This window comes from Plectropomus leopardus, chromosome 8 (assembly GCF_026936395.1).
Source record: "Plectropomus leopardus strain MGB_pleo_1.0 chromosome 8, ASM2693639v1, whole genome shotgun sequence".
NCBI lineage: Eukaryota > Metazoa > Chordata > Actinopteri > Perciformes > Serranidae > Plectropomus > Plectropomus leopardus.
In genome coordinates, this window is record NC_142183.1 from 11,531,338 (window position 1) to 11,555,111 (window position 23,774).

A 23,774-nucleotide genomic window follows, 5' to 3' on the forward strand; every position below is an offset into this window, starting at 1 on the left:
AGAAGACCAGGTTTTACACTTTCACCATGTTAAAATGTGCTTTTAACGTGATCAAAATATGTTCAGGTGCATGTCCTCAATTTGGCAGCAATGCAACGACATCGATGCCAATCTGGGTTTTTTTTAAAATTCAGATTCCACAAACTGTCAGCCCCATCATAATCATCTCAGGTGTAAATATGTGTTAGTGATAGCTTGGCACATTGTTCTGAGTGACAATGGGTCATATATCTGCTGCTTATACAGTGAAGCAATAACACCTGTAAAACAGCCATCTGCTGACACCTAACTCTAAACATAACCAAAGAGAAACAGATCCCGGCAAAATGCTACTCAAATACATACTTTCATCACAGTAACCAGTTGGTCTGAAACTCTGCATTGATATGTGATACCCGTAAGTAACAAAAGCCACGGAGTTCCTGTGTCATGGCTCCATTTCTACACCGCACACCATTCAGTACATCATGTTTCTATTACAGCCAGGGGGCTTGAGAGTATGGGAAACCAATAGCTGACTAAAACACAGTATGCTCTCTGTGCTTCAGTATGCAATTACCATTTAGGAACTTGGGTTTGTCTTAAAGTGCCCCCTTCAATCGTCATGACATGTAAAAGTGTATGTCTTTCAAAGACACATGGCCTCTTATAATCCATTTAGGTTGTGTCCCAGCATCAAATTAAATTACACCTCCAGACTTCCAGTGGTGTTTTCCATATATTGGCGTAACGGTACATTAACTGTAATTTGCAGACTGCAAACTGAAATCAATCTTTAGAAGTTGTGTAACTTGTTTTTTCATTGCCTTTACATGATTTATATTAATGTTTGAGAGTATCAGATGAGCTTCTTGCTGCTGTAGGTTATTAGGGAGCTAGTTTCTAAGACTTAATACTTGAAAGCTCAGTTATCTGTTAAAGCAAGTGGAGAGTGAAGAGGCTTTAGGCCGAGGCACCTCTGCTCTCCGTCCGTCATCAGCTGAGGTTTGTGTTAACTGATGTTTGATCCGACTATGCAAGGGGTCAGACAAACTGCGGGCTCCCACTGTGCTGTCATTCCAACACAGAATACTGCGACAATGCTGAAAGACAAGAAGGTTTTAAAATAAACAAAACTGTTTTTTTCAAAAAAACAAAAAGTAAATTTGATTCTACTCCTCGTACCTCCTACAAAAAAAGGAATTCAGAGTCAGGTGAGGGGGATTCCAGTAATCAAAACTCTGAATTTACGAGATTAAAAACATTAGAATATAAGAAAAAAAACTTGGATATTCTCTGAGATTACAGTAGCTAATTTGCTGGAAAAAGGGATATTCTCTGACATACTAGTAATATATATACAAGAAAAAAATGTCCTATAAAATCTCAAGTGTTCTGTGACATTACAAAGTCACAAATATATCAGCAAGAAAAACTTTTGCAAAAAAAAGAGATATTCCTTGTGATTTGAATAATAATTTTACAAGAAAAAAACCTTAAATATTCTTTGAGATTATGAAGTTAAAGATTTACAAGAAAAAAACTCAGTCACAATTTTGCGAGAAAAACTAAATGAAATCACATTTCTTGTCCTTCAATATGCTGTTGTAGGTTTCTGAGACTTTTTAGACATTTTGTTAGATGGCAAGAGGATGCAGTGTAGATTGTGCAATTTATTTTAGTCATTTACTGGCAACTAAGATGAAACACTTGCCTCGAAGTTCTGCTCCAATGTAATCACACTTATCAGCCAGAAATTGCACTGAAATTGTAAGCTCACCACGGTCCCTAAATGGTGGTATAATTATAAAGCCATTTAACTATTATGCTGAGCCCTGGGAGACCAATACCCCCATATGAACTCCCCCATTTTCATCAACTCAAAGCTTGATCTCACAATCTTTAACTAGACATTTCTGGCATGTGTTAGTGAGAGTCTTTGGCCACAATGCCTCATCAGTCCTCTCTGCCGAGGGGATGACAAAACGCTGCTGCTTTCTTTAATCTTGAAGTTCCTGTAGCTGCTTCACTGTTCCAGCACTGATCTCTGATTATGAGGAACCATTAAACGGTATACTGTACACAGACCCTTGCTATTCATTCATCTTGTCGTTTTCCTCCATTTACTCCCCTCCCACACAGTTCAAATACTTGAAGAATCTGCTGCTCGTCCACGGAGCCTGGAATTACAACCGTGTAGCCAAGTGTATCCTGTACTGCTTCTACAAGAATATTGTCCTCTACATCATTGAGGTGAGTCTCACACAGGAGCTCTCAAGACTCAAGAGCGTCATGCAGTGAAGCAGATCTGAATGCAAAGCTTTGAGATTTTCCCTCATGACATGATTAGGTGTAAAGGCAAAGATTCCTTGTTAGAGTTTCCATGTTTGTATTTCTGTTGACTGGCCCTTCACATTACCTGCCAGTTGGTGCGACTCCCGGGCCAATAGTTTGAGTTTTGACGTACCTAGACAGAATATACACAAACAAACAGGCACACTCACAGACGCTCAGTAATGAAGGGAAAACTACACCTAATTAACAGAAAGGCCTGCCTTTCGGAAATCCTTGCCAGGTATTGGATCCTTAGAATATTAATCCACACAGCTCATTTGAATAATTGTGCAGCCGTCTCACCAGCATTGCTACCCATTTATTTTTCTGCCTTAGGATTATGTTATTATTAGTATAAAGCAATAAGCCATGAGAGGCTTGGGTTTATTCTGCTCCACGTCATGCTTACCACCGCCAGTTAGCTAAAATCACAATTTTTATTTGCATTTTAAGAGTCATTACAAGTTATTCCAACAATGCATTGAAAAGTGCCATCCACTTTACAAATCTGTGACATCTTGGAGCCCACAAAGTTCACCCCTATGGGCTTTAGTATACCTAATGTTAGTGAAAAAAAAACAGTTTTAATCACGTTACACTTTCATTGTAACCACGCATTTATCAACTAGGGCTGACCCAAATGCATCAAAGTGTCAATTTTTACCATTGTAATCTATGTCCAAATCATCAGATTTTGGACGTGTGAATTATCTTTAGCTGCCGACTTTAGGGAAACACGCGCTTTGCATGAATAGGCCCAACCTGCGTCTTAGTTATTAATATTTTACAGAAACATTTATTTATATATTTTTTTGACAGGGACAATGCAAATTACAGCCTGTTATAAACAAGCTGTAGTAGCTGATGTTTCACATACAGAGATTATATCTATTGCTACTTTCCAATTCCAAAAAGAAGAGGATATCAAGGATACATACAAAATCGTGAATAAAGTAAGTTATGTTAAAAAGAAGACAAAAAGGTAAATATTTACATCATTACTTGCAATAGTCAACCTTCACTTTGCTCCCTCTGTCACTCTCTCTCTCACACACACTCACACTAGATTCACAAAAAATGTTATCTACTAGTTTAATGGTTGTCTAGTTTTACGCTTGAGCAAAATCCACAAAGTCTGAAAACGAAATGTTTTCAAAATGTTCAAATGCTTTAGATCTCATGATTTGACAATTAATCTCATGACATCTGTTGGAGAAATTTGTCAAGATAAAGTTAAGACAGTGAATTTTTGATCAGCCCTGTGAATATTAAAGCTTTACTGTACTGATGATCCAGGAATATCTGCTTTGGATGGAAAATGTATTAGCACGTTATCACTGTTCGCCATCCACTCTGCTCTGCTTGTATATCAGTGGATGATGGTTAGTAAGAAAGTTCAAACACAAGTTTCTCCCACCATCGGTCTGCTGGTGTGCGGTGGGTTTTGATGGCATTTGACAGATACCAGACTCAGTACTGATTGCAGGTTCAGAGCTATAACCAAGAATGACCAGACAGGTTAAGTGCTTCCTATCAGCAGCAGCTTTATCATCGGGAGTGCTGCAATGTTTTGATCTGCTGGCCTGCACGTGTCTGACGGAAGCAGCAACATTGCATCTTCTCAAAAAGTCTAAATCTGAAGTAACTAATGACTGTTTGTCCCACACAACATATCAGGAACGTCAGTGGAGATACAATGCTGCACTGCATGTTATCTTCTTAGCTTGGAGTCTAATGCTTATAGGAGTGAACTGTGCTCACATTACAAGTTAAATTCCAGTGCAACCCGGTTAGACAAAAGTTTCTTGTGGTCGTTCAGACACCTTTGATAGACACTTTTTACCAAAAGCCAAGCTAGAACAAGAGTTGGAAAATAGCAACAGCTTTAATCTCTGTATGTGGAAACATTAGTTTCTAAAGCTTGTTTCTTATAGGCTGAAATTGTACTATGTTCATTTGCATTATCCCCATGAAATAAACTATATAAATAAATAAATTGCACAAACTGCAATAAGTTACTAAAAGGTTATGAAGAAAATGACCTAAAAATAATCTGAAAAGTAGTTTTAAGACAAGACAATGAAGGACAGAGGAAAATGTACAAAAGAAAAAGAAATGAGCCCCACTCTACTTATGTTGCTTGATGGGGCCTCGTAGCCATAGTAAGCAAGTGATTTACACTCTTCCTCTGCCTTTGCGCTGAGGAAAGGGGACAATTTGGAGAGTGCTCCCTGTTTCTGCTCTGCGGTGGTTCAAAAAGGATCAGGCACATGCTTTTAAATATCATCACCACAAAACCTGTCATGGAAATATGAGTACTTTAAAACTGTCTTTTGTTCATCCTCGTTCTGTGACACTTGACCTCTGATCTCATTTGAGTATATATAGCGTGGAGAATCAGTAGACTACCGTTTACATTCCAGTGTGTCTGCGTCTGGCTTATTGTGACCTGCAGTGAACGAGGGCAGTCGGTCTCTTTCCAGACTGAAGTTATAGGAACCGCAACTGTTTGAGCGTGCTACCCTTTTTAAGATAAGGTGAAATACCAGCCGTTAATGCAGATCCAAAATGAAATTGATTTAGTGGCTAATTGAATTTTCTTTCGACAGAAACGTTACATAATTTCATCTGACTGTTGAATTTCTTTTTGTCTCTGTTTTTAACCACGTTAAAAGATTTACGGTGTTAAAGTCTAAAAGAGGCAGCACAGCTTGTATACAAACCCCTTTTCGTCTTTTATTCAGATATTCACTTTTTATTTAAATCTTAACAGGACCTGTTTGCTACAATCACATTAAAACCTGTTTAAAATTCCTCTCAACATTGTTATCTGTGTTCTGTGTGTGTCCGACCACAGCTCCTCTTTGAAACACACCAGGTCCCTTTTTCAAAGCCGGCCTTTTCCTACAATTGGCACATAACATCTATAGTTCTGTCTGCAGGGCGAGCTTCTTTCTAGCACACCTTTTGTTGCTCTTTGAAAACATAACTCCCCCTTCCCCCTCGCTACGCTCCTTCAGGGGATTCAACTAGATAATGGGACAATTCTTCACCGTTAGGCTGCTTCAATATTTCAAATGTGCCTGTTTTGTAAGACCCTGACATCTAACACACCAGGAACCCCGGGGTATGGGTAAAAGCTGCATTTGTTGCACTAATAGGTTTACTTTTGTGCTTGCATGTTTTTCCAGTCGACTCCCAGGCTACCTTGCAAGGAGAGAATTGAGGATGTTGACGGGAATTTTAACTTTTTTGTCCGCAGTGCCATTGTCTGGTACAGTGTGTGTTACGATTTGAATACCGGGACTTGGAGACTCTGTGTTTAAGCCTCTTTTCGTCTCCCTCTCTTTCCACTTGGTCTTTTTAAGAGACATAGAGTAGGAGGGTGAAGGATTCTACGGCTTTTGTGGAAGACGTGAATGTGAGCGAAACTCTTGGAATAGTTTTATGTGATCATTCAGGATTTTCTGTGACTCTCTGAGGGTTAATTGTGAGTCAGAAAGTGAGGCTGTCACTCCAGTGGGTGATTGACTGACAGCTGGAACTGCTTCACAGTGTTTCTTTTGGCTCTCCCCATGCTGTTGATTATGGGTTGCATTCCTTCTCCTAATCAGTTAGAGAACAGTTCAAGCATGATCACACTACAAGCATGACTTTATCTAATTGAAAAAGGCGGTTTTAATTACTCAAATATTTTTTCAACATGGACTAACGCCTATCGAACTTTAAGCAGAATTCATAACTCCCACTTTGTTACAAATTACACCATTAACTAAAGGATGGGAGTGAAAAGAATTGAATTCAGCCACATTAAAGCTAAGAGACCTTTCCAAAAGGAAGCCATAGCAACTTCATTCAAATGACCGATCCAGCTGGCCACTCATGTTTGATTGACACGTTGCCAGGGCGCTACAGAGGGGGCTGATGGACAAGTGGCATTTATGAGGCAATTACATGAAAGCTCATTCAGCGCGGCTCAGTGTAGTCAGAGGCGGCTCAGAGTCACAGAGCAAAGCTCGCCGACCATTGCACGCTGAATGAATCCACAGAGACCGTGCCTGGCATTGTGAGGCAACTTGTGTTTGCAGCTCCACATATTTCCAGCATATTTATCAGCTCCTTCTTTATGTCCCTCTTCATTCTTTGCTTGCTTTGTGTATGAATTCCATTAGCAATTCTGCAGAGCTAAGCTTAAGAGTATCAGGACTCACATTGTTAGGGACAAATGTCATGCTACCCCTCCTTCATCCCTCCAGCCCATAGCCACTTCTAGACCAGAGCAGCCTTGGAATCAATGATTTTTGATTCACTGATGAATATGCAAGAAGCTCTCTTATCGGCTAGCCGCTGCCCAATCCCCCTTTTCTCCGCTCCCGCTTCCCTCCATTACTGTTTTTCACGATGTGCAGTCGGGGAGAGAGGCCAGCCACACCCCTCCGCTGAGTGGCACTCAATGAGGAGAAGAAAAGGGGAAGAAAAATCCTGCCTGGTACTTCCCCTAATGAGCAAATCAATGCATCTGCCCCTCAAGAGATGGGAGAGGGAGAAAGAGAGAGGAGCTATTGGGACCCCAAGGACCAGGCCAAAACACTCACACAGAGGCAGTAACCACATGCTATGAATAGGAGCCTTTTTTAACTTAGCACAACAATATATCAGCCCCAGAGCCTCTCATTGGGCAGAGCGGTAATTAATTCAGCAGTTTGACCTACTCGCTAGCCTCTCGTTACCGTTGCTTGAGCCACGCTAATGGTTCAACCTGCCTCATGGCTCGGGCTTCGCCTAAACACAACCCATAGCAACGAATGGAATTTTCGGCAAGCCAAAACACTTCAAACTATTCTTGCACTGCCAACAGATGTACTGTACACCTCCTGATTCTCATGCTCACAGAGCCACATGGAGGAGGAACATCCCACGTGAAACTGAAACTAGGCCCCCCTCATATAAAAGAAACAACATCATGGTAGAGTGCACCTGATGGAGAGGAGGGTTGGATCTGTGATGGGTGGGTGTGGTAGAGAGGGGAGGTGAGGGGGCAGGGTCCGAGGGCACGCACATAAACACAGTCCTCATCTATAGGCACCCACCACCCCCACCTCACCACGGGAATGTAGGCAGGGGGGTGACAGACATTTGTTTTCATGCATATGCTTACACGATTAAATGGGAAGGGCCAGTGGCAGATTGGTAGTGGTCGTGTAGAGTGGCAGCGGGCGGGTGGGGCCCACAAATAGGCTTTGTCCTAATCTGAGAATTTGTAGCAGTTCATGCCTTCATAATGAAGTTAAATGAAGCGAGGAAATGCTTGGTAGGCCATGGCCAAAACACAGCACCCCTGATGTTCCCTTGACAGATCTGGCGTGAGCAAGAGCTGGTTCTGGACCACGGAGTGTCAAACTCTGATTCACTGTCAGTATATACAAGCAGTTGTCAGACTGCAGTTTTTCTCCAGGATACGTCAGACAAATCTGCCTTACAATAATGATAAAAAAATGAACACGTGCCATTTTTCTTTCTTGATACTTCATTTAAACTTCTCTACTAGCACGTCAGTATAGTTCATTTACAATACCTGGCTTCTGTCCTGATCTCAAAAGCATTGTTTTGTTCAGATAAGTATGACTAATCAAGATACGTCCACCCAGGCCTCATCTCCACCCTGCATATGGTTTACATTACCTCTGTCTGCCTTTCCTGACGCAATATATCAAAGTCTCCATCATTCAGAGACCCACAGGCCCCGGCTCTGCCCCTATAACTTACCTCGTCTATCACCCACTTGTCTTCAGATGGATCAAGGAGGGAAATAGTGGGCTTGATGTATGTTTGCAGGTAATCCTGTGATGAATCCAGTCGATAATTTGCATCCCTCAGGTGGCATCTAGAGGTCTTGGCTTTCCCGCTGTCGCTCATTTGTTTCTGCTTCATTCTGTTGTGGCTTCTCTGCCTTTCCTGAGTTTGAGGCCTGGCTGACTTAGATGGATGAGATGCTGATCACAGGTTAGCACTTCAAACAAACCTGCATTAGTCTTAGAATCATTTAGTTATTTATTTTGAAATTACGGGAAGCATTTATTTTTCCTGCTTTGCTCCCAAAATGAACATTATTACAAGATGCATCACTCTTTAAATATTTTTTAAGATATATTAGCAGGAGCCATTCACTCTTTGATATTTTTCATATTATTGTTTGAAGTCTCCGCTCTCATAAGACAGTGAAGAGTGAAGTGTGGTGAAAAAATGGACAGTTAGTCTGTAGACACAGTGAGCCTGTCTCAAATCTGATTATGGTAACCACTCACTCTCACTGTCACTAATGGAAAGCATACACCGAAAGGCCAATTAGAAACACCAAGGAGATTTACTGTTTTCATTGTCCGTTTGAAGCCTATAATATCAAATCCATGACTAAGTCCCTTAATGATTAAAATGACGGTAAAGGGAAAGGGAGATGTGAATATTTTGGACATGACAGCATCCTTGTTGTTTTGGATTTTCAATTGAAACGAGAAATTCTAAAAAGAGACAGCTGGTCCTAAAATCACACATACATATTTTTCTTCTTACCTATAGATCTATTTATTTATCTAGATTGTGTTGGTGTGAGTTGTCAAGTGTTGGAGATATCAGCTGAAGAGATGTCTGTCTTCTCTTGAATATAATGGAACTAGATGGTGCCTGCCTTATGATGCTCAAAGCACCAAAATAAATAAATTAATTAATAAAATAAAAAATATATTTGACACAGAAATCTCTTCTCTTTTTGGCACTTTGAGCACCACAAACTGAGTGACATCGAATTTCATTATATTAGAGAGAAGGTAGGCCAAAACAATCTAGATTGATAAATAGCGCTACAGGTAAGTAGAGAAATATATTTGGGTTTTTCGGGGTTAAACTGTCCCTTTAAAATGTTATGCATTTAGCTGATGTACCTTTCCAAGATGTCTTAAGTGTTATATAAAATGTTTTATATAAAAAGGCGTTGCACCACAATTGCTGTTTGTTGTTATTTTCGCTGCTCTGACTCCTTTCATCATGTGATTTTGTCTTCCTTAGATCTGGTTCGCGTTTGTCAATGGCTTCTCAGGCCAGATCCTGTTTGAACGCTGGTGCATCGGCTTGTACAACGTGGTGAGTGTTAATAAAATGTACTCTCTAATGAGCCCATTTTACTCCTTTACCCCATCGCTCTCTGACACAGAACTGATTTGCCGTGTTGCGCCAAAACTGATCCCTTTATTGCATGACTATGTCATCAACATCTTGGAAAATGTCTGCGTTATTTATGACCTGTTGTCAAGTCCATATTCCCTCTGTGCCCTAAACTATGTACTCGATACGAAAGAACAACAGCTTTGCTTGCCCCAAAAAGTGTAGTTAGCACAGGCAGCTACGTCTGAATGATACAAAGAATAGGAAGACTGGAGCAGCGACTGAGCGGGCTGCTGATGTTGGGAGTCCCACAGGGCTCTATAATGGGACCACTCCTAATGAACTCATATTTCATATCTGTCATGAATTAAGTAGAAGTAAAACATGTGCATCTGCAAGTCTGATCTTTAATACCATGCTGTTAAACCCACAAGGAGTTGATATGTAAGTTTAAACTGTGTATTAAAATCAATTCAATTCAATAAACAAAAATGTATGAGAGAAGTGTGAAGTGAAGCTTCCCCGCATTCCTGATCGGCCGCAAATGGAAGTAATTTATGGGAGGGACAAACTGTCAAGTGAGAAGGACATTTCCACAGCCCTGCCTCCTGCATTCATTTCATAATAAACCACCACCTTAGAGGCAGAACTGTATTTGGGGGATGGAAAGAGGGCTCAGTCTTTCACTTCATCCAAAAACTGAGGGAATTCCTCAGGCTCAGTGGGAGTTTGTCGGAAGCAGTGGGCTGAATCCGCCCCTCAATGGAGATCTTCCTGGGCCTGCCTCTGAATAAGAAAGGAGCCCAGTGGAGCATGTCCTGTGGCCCACTGGTCCTGCAGACTGAGGCCTGCAGACTCCCACTCCAGATGGGCCTTCAGGGAACTCACACCAACTGACCCACTGAGACCCCCAGCCACACAATACCATCAGTCCCCTCTCAGCAGCTGCTATACAGAACAACATTACAACACCACTAAGAAATTACACTTTAGCTGGGCTTAAATACCTGCTTCTTAGTCAAGAGCATCGCAGATGTTCGTTGGAGATGAGTTTTGCATATGAACAGACTTGAGGCATGACGAATCAAAATAAGAAACCCTAAAGGGTTTTAAGGTCAGTGGTCTCTAATGATGTAAAATAAAGAATGGCAAAAGTGGAAAACAAAATGAAGCAAAGTCTTCTTTAATGTAACAGATGGACTTGGTGGCGATGATGAAGACAAGATGCATCTACAATAAGTTTGAAACAAGTAGATGTTTAACTATTTACACTGTGCATCCAAAGTAGTTTTATGTGTCCCCTCTTCTATTTAATCTTGCCATTGAGCCATTGGCTATAGCTCTGCGACAAAACAATGAAATATTGGGAATCAACAGGGGGGGCGAAGTCCATAAAGTCTCGTTATATGCGGACGACCTTTTGCTTTTTATATCAGATCCTGAAAATTCTATTCCGAAGTGCCTGGACACAATCTCACAATTTAGTTTGGCCTCAGGCTATAAAATCAATTTAACAAAGAGTGTATTATTCCCCATTAATAGTCAAGCATTGGCGATGTCCTTTGATTCATGTGAATTTAGAGTCACAACTGGTCCACTAACATATTTAGGAGTCAAGGTAACACGCCATTATAAAGACCTTCTTAAATCTAACTTTAGACCACTTATAGATCAAGCTAGGAAGGATACCAATCGCTGGTCAACGCTTCCATTATCTCTGGCTGGTCGTATTAACTCAGTTAAGATGGTTATTTTACCAAAATTTCTATACTTATTCCAGACAGTTCCCATTTTTGCGAAATCATATTTTAAAGAATTAGACAAATATATTAGCACATTCATTTGGAATAAAGACCATACCGATAACGGAAATCTGTACTGGAGAAACATAAAACAAATGGAGGTCTAAGCGCTGCCAAACTTTTATATTATTATTGGGCAATATTCACAAAGTGACTGTCTGGTACAATACCTTTGTGAAAGGGGAAGGTCCAATTTGGTCTCTCATGGAACAACAAGCATGTTCACCAGTCTCCTTAGCATCTATGTTGTGTGGCCCATTACCATTAGCAGTGGGGGGCTCATACAGACAATCCAATTGTGAGAAGGCACTCTGCGTATATGGACCCAATTTCGTAAACACTTTGGCCTTACATGAAGCTTTGGTGTCAATGCCTTTATCGCTAATCCTCTTTAGACCTTCCTTGCTAGATGCAGCTTTTCGGACATGGTTTGGGAAGGGTCTCCATTGTGTGGGAGATCTATTCATTAATGGATTGTTTGGCTCTTTTAACCAGTTTGTTAAAAAGTACAACCTACCTAAGCCCCACTTCTTCAGGTACCTTCAAATACGCAATTTCACTCGTATGTATTTTCCATCATTCCCGCACATACCTCCAGCCTGCCCACTTGATGAATGTTTGTAGCTTAAGCCCCACATACCAGGCTGTGTGTCTCAGTTGTACAATATTTTACAGGACATGGAAGGTAACTCTCTTCACCATTTGAAAGAACGGTGGGGTGAAGACTTGTACATGGAGCTTTCTGAGGAAACCTGGCAAAGAGCTATCATAAGAGTACATACATCCTCAATTTGTGTTAGGCACGGACTGGCTCAATTTAAGATACTCAACCGCCTGCACCTCTGTAGAGCCAGACTGGCCCAGATATACCCCGGTTCAGATCCAGACTGCATTAGATGCCACCAGGCCCCTGCCACTCTGGGACACATGTTTTGGACATGCTCAAAACTACACACATTCTGGTCAGAGATCTTCAATACATTCTCCCATATGTGTAAAAAAAGAATCGAGCCAGATCCAGTTATCTCAGTATTCGGGGTTACCCATAGCAACAGCGGGCTATCAAAACATCATTCAGACTTTATAGCATTCTCAACATTACTAGCCCGCCGACTCATCCTTTTTGGTTGGAAATCCACCACACCCCCATCCCATTCACGTTGGGTCCGTGAGGTGATGGCGTCTCTTAAGCTAGAAAAAATCAGATGCACAATTCAGGGCTCTGTTAAAAGGTTCAAAAAAATTTGGCGAGACTTTTTAGAATACTTTACAAGTGAATTTGATGCAACCACATTAGATCAGTAGCTCTCCACAACCCCCCCCCCTTCTCTTCTGTCTTCTCTTCTTTTTTTTTTTTTTTGACATGTATCTGTACATGGGTTGACTAATGAAAATGTAACAAATTGAAGCAAAAGGAAAAAACTGCCCAAGAAGTACTTTACGTATGTACATATATTACAAATGACGCTGGAGATGGGATCCATGTATAGTATCCATGCAATTGTGTCTACCTGCTCTTAGTTTAAACTGTTCTGTTTTTTTTGTTTTTTGTTTTTTTTTCCTTACTACAGTCTTTTGAAAATTCAATAAAAAACAATTTGAACTAAACAAAGTAGTTTTATGAATTTAGTCGGGTTTGCAAAGTGATTTTGAGTTGAAGTTGCATAGATATTTTTCCTTTAATACTTAGAGAGCATGTTTAGTTAGATTAATACACTTTATAAGACTGTGTGAGCCACACTTTCCATACGCACTTTCAATTCAGTAATTGTAATGAATAATAATACGTTTGATCTATATAGCACCCTTTAAAACACAGCTACAAAGTGCTTTGATGAATTAAAATGTCCTTAAATATAAATGGAATCACTTTAAAAAAGCATTTTTTTAAAAGTAAGCAGCCCTGATCTCTTCAGGCAGGTCAGGAGCTCTGACTGCAAAGACCCTATCACTTTTGTGAATCAATCTGGACCTCGGAACGACAGGGAGCGATGCATCCGAGAATCTCAGGGTGCGAGAAGGGACACAGATGAGATACTTAAAGCAAGGCCTTTCAGGGCTTTGTAAGTAATCAATAATACATTAAAATGTATTCTGAGAGCAACAGGCAGCTAGTGTAAGGAAGCCAAGATCTGTGAAAGTCAAAGTCTTTGCAGCAGAGTTTTGGGTGAGCTGAAGCCAGGAGAAGGATTTTTTTACTGATGCAAGGAAATACAGTAGTTTAATTGAGAAGTTATGAAGGCATAGATAACAGTTTCCAGATTTTAAGTGAAAAGAAATGGTCTGATCTTTGAAATGTTTTTTTAAGATTATCAAAACAGGATCAAACCCTTGATTTGACATATGTGTCTAAGCTTTATATATATATATATATATATATATATATATATATATATATATATATATATATATATATATATATATATATATATAAAAGGTCTGTCTGCTCAGTTGCATCTCAAAGTTTTCTTCATATGACATGAGATATGATTAAAAATCTAAAAGAAAGGGCATGTGGACATCTTAAATTGAGATTATGTTTTACACAAACTGTTCCAAGATAAGAAAAGTGTGTTCATGCTTACTAATGTTTTAGACAACAGATATTCAAATGTCATCAGCTCTGAGTACAGAGCAGTAAAGGAGGTGATGTTGAATTGAAATGTTTGTGAACATAAAATAATCTCAGTTCATCTGGGATTTACTGCTGATATTTCTGTGTGTTCTTGTAATGCAGATCTTCACTGCTCTGCCTCCTCTCACTCTGGGGATATTCGAGCGCTCCTGCAGGAAAGAAAACATGCTGAAATATCCAGAACTCTACAAAACCTCCCAGAATGCAATGGGTTTTAATACCAAGGTAACAGAAGTTTCTGTCACATGTTCTTTATTTTTATATTGTTAGATGACTTTAGTTTTTTTTTTCACTTTGGTGTTTTTGTTGCACATATTTGATGTGTTATCTTGAGTGGTTTCCTTTTAAAAAATCTCTTATAACCTCTGTCCTGCTTTTTGTAGCTACAGTAATATCATTTGTTGATATCTATCTCTCATGTTTCTCCAAATCTAGTGCCGTATTGTAAGCAAATGTTCCTGAGTTGTAGGAAACTAGTATTCAGTTAATATTAATAGTTTTCCATACCTGTTTTTGGTGCATATGGTCTGTTTCCATGGCCTTATTTACTGTTTACAAACATTGTCTCATGTCAGCACCTCTGGCAGATGAACTTCTAAAAGCCATTTTGGGAATATTATACAGCTCTTTTGTTAAGTTTCACCAAACACTCACCAATCTATATATCTATATATCTGAAAATGACAATTATTTTTTGCCCCACCACACAAACAGAAAGGTAAAATGTTACAGTTTTTACAATCAATTAACATCACATTAATGCCACAAGATGTTCCTGTCGTGTTGTTCAGGACCGATGTGGCGCCCGTCACAGTGACCTGGCAGCTGTAGTCGGCGGGTCCCCAGTCGTAGCCCAGCTTGGCCTGCCTTGACCTATTCTGTCTGGTTGCTGGGGCCGTCCGTTAGCTTTCCCCCGCTGGTAATAAAGATGTCTCCTCCTTTCTCCATGCTGAGCCAGAGCCCTGGACCCTCCTCACAGGCGTGGTGACCTGGTTAGCACAGCATGGAGGTGGATTAAAGACGGATTGGCCATGGCGGTCAGGGGCAGGGAAGGTCAGATGGGTTGGGGGAAGCAGCAGAAAGAGTCGGGGGACAGAAGGAAGAGAGAGAGAGCGTGCTGTCATTGTGTGACGGCGTTTGTTGCGGAAAATTATGCAATTTGTTTAAGTGAGGGAGTTGTTTGTTCTCAGAGCAAAGCTGTCAGATTGAATTTAACCCATTCAGGACCACACAAATGTATGAAGACAACTTACTTCTGTCAAAAGTTACAGTTTTCACATTGACCAAGTAAAGGTGAATTACATTGAGATCAATGGATAATAACAATAATTGTCACATGTAGCCCGTAGAGCTGCAACGAGTAATGATTAATTGATTAGTTGTTAACTATAAATAATTGCCAATTAATCTGGCCATTGATTAATCAGTTCAAGTAATTTTTTTTAAAGACAAAAAGTCTAATTTCTTTGATTCTAGTATCGTAATTGGCATAATTTGGGGTTTGTTTTCCTCCACTGTAAATAGTAAACTAAATGTCTGTGTGATGTGGACAAAATAAGAAATTTAAGGAGTATAGTCATATAACCTGCAACATATCGTGCGCATTCAAAGGCTGCATGCACGCTCATCAACGATGCGCTCTGGTACTCACACAAATAGCACTATACACCACTTGTACCTCCAAAATGTCACATCTGTCTGCGCTCTGTCTGAGCTGTTATTACAAAACTTACAGAAAAAATGTGAGAATGTAAAGTCATGATTAATGAACACACTTTAGGTCATTTGGAGATTTAATGTAAGTAAATCCACTACTTGTTATGACCTGGATGTTTTTTCATAGTCAAAGGAAACTGAACGAATAGAGATCCTTCAGTGACAAAAACAGACACACTAAATAAGTGGTGTTTGTGTCAAGAGTTGACAGCATCAGACATCGATCAGAGAGATGTTTGTCCTCATAACTGCTGATTTAATCCCAAATTTTGGTTGAATTCCGTTATAGGGTAGATTTTCCTTTCATTAACTTTTTTTTTTAAGATTTCATTACCTCGTTGTGCCAAAAAAGGGTCACAAAAGTATGCGTCTGATAGTTAGAAGCAAATGAACCTCAATTTTGTTTGGGCCACATTTTCCAAGACCCATAAATGATGACTCGGCCAGGTCAGCAGGTTGTTTTTGCTGGCTTGTCCACTCTTTTCCCGAGATATTTTCCTTGCAGCTGGCCCGAGGCGAGGCGAGAAAATCCAGCAGGAATTTGGCCCCTCGAAGCCTGTCTTTCTGCGCGCCTGGCTCTTTTGTACACAACAGATACTGTCTTTGTGAATTAAAGCTGTTTGTGTTGAGGTGAGAGAAGGGAGTGACCGGGGGGGTGGGGGGGTTAGAAACCCAGGGCGTGGCTTTAACCGTGTCGCCTGTTCACTTTTAATTACATATTGCTGACACTTGAGTCCCTCTAATAACAGGCTCCCCTTCATGTGGCATTAGTAATAACAGCAGTTTACCAGTGACTATCACCTCTTATGCAGCACCTTTATACTCTTCTATTTCTTTCCATTTTTACCTCACTGGTTCAAAAAGAAACGGTAGAGGTTGGGCAGCTCTGGAAATATTTGGCTCAATATTAATCACCAGCATTCATGCTTTTTTTTGGCAATTAGAAGCTCCACAAAGGCAGAATCTTTACAGGACAGACCAGGCATTCATTCAGATGGGATCCCTAGCAACTTGCTGGGATACAAGGGAAAGAAAGAGAGCAGGGTGGCTGGAGGGGTGAACGGGAGGATCCCACTGTGACAAATGATTATGAACATTTATTGATTTCATTAGCATTCATTGTTGTTGAGGGGAAACTGGGGCTTGTTTACACCCCCAGTGTGTTTGGGATATTTGAGGAGGGGGGCAAAGGAGAACTGTCAGTGGGAGGCTAATTGGCGTAAACATATGATTGTAACATTAGTGATAATTTAGTCCACATTTGACCACAGAGATAGAGGGGTGGGGGTTAGTTTAGGCTACCCCGCGCTCAGTGTGTTGGGTTTTGTGTACACAGTGGGAGGGTGAGGTAATCCTGGGTGGGGGGGCTGCTGCTATGGGACTTTGTTTGGCCGATTGGAAAGGTGAGGAGGTCGTGCCACAGAGGCCAAGGTGTATTACAAAGACTCGTAGTCGAGAACAAGACTTTTCTTTTCACTGTATGCTGTTTGGCTTTACTCCTCATTTTCACATCCTTTCCTGGCAACATTTTGGAAAAACCCCACAATGCAAGGCAGTACTAATAGTTATTCCAAAATGACTCAAATCCCAAGAAAGTTTGACTTTCAGGGTGTCCAGTGTGTCTCAAGGAAGCCATGTTTTATGTTTTACTGACAGATTTGCTGAAGTTGTTGAAAAGGTTTGTTTTGAAGAAAGCGAGCCTCCAACTTTTCGTCTGCCAAGAACCAATGATTAAAAAGAGGCCAAAGATTAAAATGTGATGTTTTTTCTGTTTTTATTTTTCCCCCGTCAGCCGTTTGCTGTCTCGGTTTGACGAATTTTCAGCTCTCAGAAGTTAACACCGACGTCTGGGTCAGCACAGGGAGGAAAAAGGGGGCACGAATGTGGAGTGGGGTTTTTTGGCAGAATAGATTTCACGGCTGTTTCATGCTACATCGCCCATTAGTGTTTTGTTTGGCTCTGGAGTTGCATAATGTAAATTTGAAACAAGGTGGTTTTGGAGTGGGAGTATTGATTTAAAAGACTCATCCAAAGTCTGCATGCTTGCACACACAGACACACACGCAGACTGCGGTCCACACCGCGATTTTCCAGGCCCTTAATAATTACCATGAAAACAGTTTAATCTCTGTCAGGCCTGTCAGTCTCTCTGTGTGTGTTTCTAGACTGATTTCTGCTTGTTTAAACTCTCCTGTCATTTATTTCTATACCAGTTAAAATTCTCACATGAAAGAGCTGAAGCCTAATGAAATGCAATGAGAGGAAACTCTCACACTAGCAGCACATATATTAATGTTGTATAATATTCTCATTGTGGGACGTGTATTTTGCAGTTTCTTATACTCTTTTCTTTGATTCCGTTTAACACAATGTTATCTTAAAAAAAACTAGAAGTTAAAACCTGCACCCCGACGTTGCCCACTTGCCTTTCACCGCTCGTACACACACTCAGCAGCCTCTCTCTCCCCCATAACACACACAGAGGATATACAACGTGTCTGTCAGCGGGGTGGCCATTCAGCGAGGAGGCCCCGACAAAACCGCCACTTAGCCTAGCGCTGGGCTGGCACAAAGGGCCCAGGTCAGGGGTCATTTGGAAGGCTGGAGCTCCCCACACCCTTTTCTCATGCTTTTTTTCTCTCTCTCTGTCTCCTTCTCTCTTCTTTGAATCTCCTGCCGCCTCCCACCCCCCACCCCTCTTCCCTCCTCCTTCCCCTCCATCCTTCTCCCCTCTTTTTTTTTTTTTTTGCAGGTCTTCTGGGCCCATTGTCTGAACGGGCTCTTCCACTCCGTCATCCTCTTCTGGTTCCCACTTAAAGCCTTCCAGCATGGTAAGTAGCTCCCAGAGACTCTGCCACAGCCCTCGGTGGACTAGGTGGATGAAGAGGGAGGACAGTCAAACACACATACTTTGTCTTAATTAGTTCTCTCTTCAACTGTCCGGTCATGAATTACAAACATGTGTGTGCTCTGCCAAGAGCTGCACACCCTAACAAACGTATATTCATGTGTGCAAAGGATGACCCGCTGAAATGCTTTTGCACACATGCACCACTCAGGTTCAAACTTTTTAGATGATTGTTCTGTGCAGACAATTATTTTGTATCCAAACAAGGCAGCTCGTTAGCTTTTTGTGTGTGCACTTATTATAAATTTAATCACAATAACTTTATATCTCTACAAGGTCAATTGTGCATGCTGGTGCATATTGAGATGCAAGCTTTCTGTGTGCGAGTGCAGAGAGAATGGGGGATCTTTGAGCCGGTAAGTCTTGGCTGGCCAGAGCAGAGGACCACACAAGCTTGTGCCTGCTCTCCAAACAAAGGCGCCAAGCCCCTTCACTCTGACTGACAGGCTGTCAGCAAAGCCTCAGCGCACACAAGACATGTGACCAGCCGGAAGTAAAGGGAGAGGGAGCCTCTTTCTTTCTTTCTTTCTTTACTGGCAGTCGCACACTGCTGATATTTTAGCCTGAACCGCAGCCCAAAGCCACGTGGGCAGCTTGGAGCAATATGTCAGTTTCATTTGTGTTTTATTAATTTAGGAAATTCTTCTAACCTCTGTTTTTGCGAAAGTGTTCTCAGTAGGTGGGATTCCAGTGAAATGGCAGAATAAATAACCATTTTGTCAGAAAAAATAGTCATGTTCTTTCTATTTCAGCAGTGAATTAGCCAGAACATTACATTTCTGACCATGATTAATGCACACCAATTCTAAGTCTCACTGATGGATTTTCATAGAAACACTCTTTCCTAATAGTTGTGAAAGACAGAATTAACATTCCAGCCGCTCTCAAAGGCAGTAATGGAAGCAGCATTCGCCTGTGGTTTTCACTTCACGTTCCCATGTCCGCCCTTTATATCTGAGTCTCTAACAGAGCGTTTTACAAAAAAGTTCACACTGAGATGTACTAAAAGTTATATCCTACAGCCCGTCGGATTGTGCGGTTGTTTACTCTTTGGATCACCTAATGGAACTCTGTATGAAACCCAAGAGCTGAAAAGAGACAGCTTTGGCCCTAAAAGCTTCTGTTGTTGATTCCCTTCATAGATACAGTTTTTGGCAACGGAAGAACTCCAGACTATCTCCTCTTAGGCAACATGGTTTACACGGTAAGTGCACCAATCTTCTTGACAGGCAGGGTTTCTGCTGTGTTAAACGGTTCAGGTGTCTCTGCCAAGTGTTATCCAATTTCTGTGAATAAACATCAGCTGGACTTCCTTTTCTTCTGCCTTTCATTTCGTCTGCTGATCTTTTCCAGTTTTCATACTGTACAGTGTGTAAAACAAAAACATGAACATAATGAAAATTCAGATATGTGTGATGCACTTCCCATGACTGATGTTAGTACTGAAGAGGGAGAGTTTTGGTTCAATATGATTTGTGTCTCCACAGTTTGTGGTCATCACAGTTTGTCTTAAAGCCGGCCTTGAGACCTCGTCCTGGACCATGGTGAGTCGATGACTCTCTCCTCTCTCGCTAAGGTTCCACCATCTTTTTCCAGTTCCTGCATTTTATATGACCGCTGATACTTGTGACAGATTTTACGTCCTCGTCTTATCTCCAAGTCTCTTTATGGTTTATTTCCCACTGAGCTTGTAACCGTTAACCCTATGAAATGACATATGCCGTATGGTAACTCTTTTAAGGTACGACAAGCCACTCAGTGCGAACTGTTATGCCCAAATAATAAAAATGACAACAACAAGACAGTAAAATGTATGAAAATGACGGCTGTAATTTAGTAATGCTCGAATCTGCAGTAAATGAGGAGCCTCGGGTTGTTTCCGTGTAAATGGCTAATGTGAACATATATCACTTCAGTTACATTAAATTAATAGAACGGCAATATCCCAGATTTATACACAAAATGTACTGAGGTGAAGGGGACACTATTTCATTTTATTTGTCAGTTCAGTAGACATGCCGATGGACCTTAGGTTTTTAATTTGAGGGTTATAACCTGTTGAATTTTCTTCTTCAACCCAAAAGATGAAGAAAGTGTAACAAAAGTGAACAAATATTTTGATACCTGAGAGCACATCTGGATGAGAATGTAAGGAGCTGTTGCGTTCAACTTCAAACAAGAGGTGAAAGTGCCCCAAAACAGGGAGGCCGGTCTCAGAGCTCCATCGGTCACTCCTTCAGCTGCTCTGTCGGCTTATCAGCAAGCCAAAACTATTGAACAGCACAGACCTGCTGTGATAGTTTGCCATCTGGTCTATTTTCTTAGACTAGACTGAAGATTAGCTTTATATGTGATTAGAAAAAAGCAGAGGAGCAGAATTAAAATGTAGTTTTTTTTACTACAAAGAAAGTAAAGTACTCAAAAAAAGGCTGTTGGGTAGTCTAGATTTCTGTCTCCTGCACGCCAAAGTATCAGTCACAATGTTTTAGAAATAGAATAACAAATTTTGTTGGAAAATGCTCATAACTCCTTTAAAAAGAGTGACATATATATGAAATGGGCAACAGAGTATGTTTGAAAGGGTCTGGGGACCATTTACTGCTTTTGTCAAATGTTTGCATCTATTAGATGATAAATAGGAGGAATTATTATTCCCTGATAGAAACCTTGTGAATCTGGTTAATCTAAGCTCAAATTTTTGGAGATAATAAAATAATCTGGACATGCTTTTAGGATTCATGTATGTATAAAAGATGGCTTTATGTCTGAGAAGTTGTTTTTTTTATATATTTTTGTTGACTTGTGCCTCAGTGTTTGCTTTGGTTGATGAGGCACCCATTTGTTTGTTGTTTTATGAATACAGTATGTACACATTTGTATATAAGGAAAGGTTCTGATAAACATGTGGTTTATAATAACTACGAAGAGCAAAAACAGTGTCTGTTCCCTTACTGTCCTCTGATTCTCCCCCGACAGTTCAGTCACATCGCCATCTGGGGAAGCATCGGCCTATGGGTGGTGTTTTTCATCATCTACTCCTCCCTGTGGCCCCTCATCCCACTGGCTCCCGACATGTCAGGAGAGGTAAGCATGCGCATGCTAGCATGTACACACACACACACACACACACACACACACACACACACACACAGACACACACACACACACACACACACACTTGTAGTACTGAAGAAACTGCTGATATAATCGTCTATCACTGACAGACCTGGAGAGCCTCATCATTCATTTTCTGCTACAGACACACACTGGTGGGAAATTTCAGAGTCGAACTTGACACAGGTCTTTGTAAGGAGAGCCAGCGGCGTGTAAACTGTCAGACCTCTGGCTTGTGTTGCATAATGACTTAATTGGGCCAATTAGCCCAATGTTTGTGTTACATTGCCCTCCCTCGGCTCTGAGTATCCACAGGTGACACTGAAACAGTGAAGCAGTCTGAAAGCTGGGCAAACAGAGGTGAGGATGTATTTGGTATACACACTGATGTCCTGAAAATCTAAAATGCAAACACCAGCACCAGGAACTGGGATTAAAATGCCCTTCAAAGTTCATTTAATGTTAAAAACATAAAAAATAGGCCCCTTTTTGTTTTACTCTGTTTACTTGTTTGAGTTGTTATTTACATGTGAATGGGACCACTGTCTCGCTGGGTCACCACAGGTGGTCAGTGAGAGCCTATTAACCACAGGTGACATTTCCCAGTGCATTCTAGGGAGGAGAATGAGGCATCTTTTCATTAGCGAACAGAAACACAGCAGGAGGCTGTTCAAAGAAAAAGGCTGGCACCACACAGCATGCAGCAGGAGAATATCTATCTGTCCGGGAATCTGTTTGTGTGTGTCCTGTTTTAGATAATGCTTCTGGCATCTGGGGAACTTTTTTTATTGTAACACAGTTCACTAAGGGGCCATTCGATTGTTTTTGGGACTTCATAATTTTGCACCAGTTTTGGCCATCAGTGGTGATACTGGATCGTCTCCAGTGGGCTCACTAGAAAAATCTTGCCTGGAAATCCCATGGATTAGTGAGGTGAGGTATAACAATATATTTTTGCACCATTTATTTATTTTTGCAGTGAAGTTGCAGTGTAATAGTCATGATACTGGATGAAAATACTTCCTTATGTAAATGGCGATGTGGTCTGTTGATGTTTGACACAAGGTGTTTGCGGTTAATCCTAGTGTTTCTGTGGCTCTTGTCCACAGCAGTACATTGCTTAGCTTTTGTGCAACAAAGAACATAAAATAAGCATAACAGAAACGTCAGATAGGTCGGACCATGCTTAACTTAAAATCTTTAAACATTAGAGTTAGAGCTGAAAATTATGACATATCTCTACAATAAAAATCAATCGCCAGTTGTCTGCCTGAAAGTGATTGATGTTAGTGCGACATCACGGTGATTCAGTCTTAATCAACAGGCAGAAAAGGACTTTGTTTGTTATGAGACTGAAGATAGGATTCATGTTCTATTGCTTACATTATGATGTTTTAAATCACAAAGTTGACATTTGGAGAAATACACTTTTGGTGGCTTTTTGGTGGATAATTAGATGGGAAAATTTGATACAACTCTTCTATCTGTATGAGAGTGGTCATAAATCTCACCATCTAACAGAAAGCGATAAAGTGTATTACCCCTGTTGTTGAACTATTCATTTAAAGGTCTGATGAGTGTGGTGATAGCATTTTGGGGCTGTTTGAACAAAAAAGATCTTACTCTTTAACGAAAAGGTCTCTCAATATAGGGTTCCTTTGCATAATGTCGTCAGACACCTAGAATAATAGTCTGAGCCTGTCAGTGGAAAAATCATCCACTTTTGTGGATGTAAAGATGCGGTGCAAACATGCCCAGAATGGTTACATTGCAGCCAATTTTCTTGCTTAATATTGGACCATTTTTTAAAAAAATATTCCCATTAGTCACTTAGACACAAAAACACGAGAAAATAGCAGCCAGGTTGAAAAATACCAAAGTTAACCTTTAATGGCCACACTTTGTAGTAAAATTAACTTCTGATCAGTCCTGCTTATTGGACTATTAAAAAAATAAACTTAAATTGTGTTTTGAGAGGGAGACCTTTTTCTGCAGCAGGTTTGGATAGAAAAGGACAGATGAAAACATTCCTTGTTTGCATTTCAATTGTTATATCTAATTATAAGTGAGTAGTATTTTTGGCATCTTAAATCTATTACAGCTGGGCAATCGCATGTGCAAGACACAA

General features: G+C 40.6%; 1 protein-coding gene across 6 annotated transcripts in view; it reads left to right on the plus strand.

Annotated features, from left to right (window-relative positions):
- Positions 1-23,774, plus strand: part of atp8a1 (ATPase phospholipid transporting 8A1) — a 141,934-nt gene that overhangs the window by 101,169 nt on the left and 16,991 nt on the right. For all 6 annotated transcript variants that reach the window (XR_015777216.1, XM_088080891.1, XM_088080890.1 and 3 more), the window contains 7 exons: positions 2,122-2,232; positions 9,376-9,450; positions 14,011-14,133; positions 18,377-18,455; positions 19,675-19,736; positions 20,020-20,076; positions 21,509-21,616. Coding sequence is in view for 5 of the 6 variants with exons in the window: in XM_088080891.1 (XP_087937017.1) it covers positions 2,122-2,232; positions 9,376-9,450; positions 14,011-14,133; positions 18,377-18,455; positions 19,675-19,736; positions 20,020-20,076; positions 21,509-21,616 (615 nt within the window). In the remaining variant the exon portion in view is untranslated. The remainder of the gene's footprint in view (positions 1-2,121; positions 2,233-9,375; positions 9,451-14,010; positions 14,134-18,376; positions 18,456-19,674; positions 19,737-20,019; positions 20,077-21,508; positions 21,617-23,774) is intronic.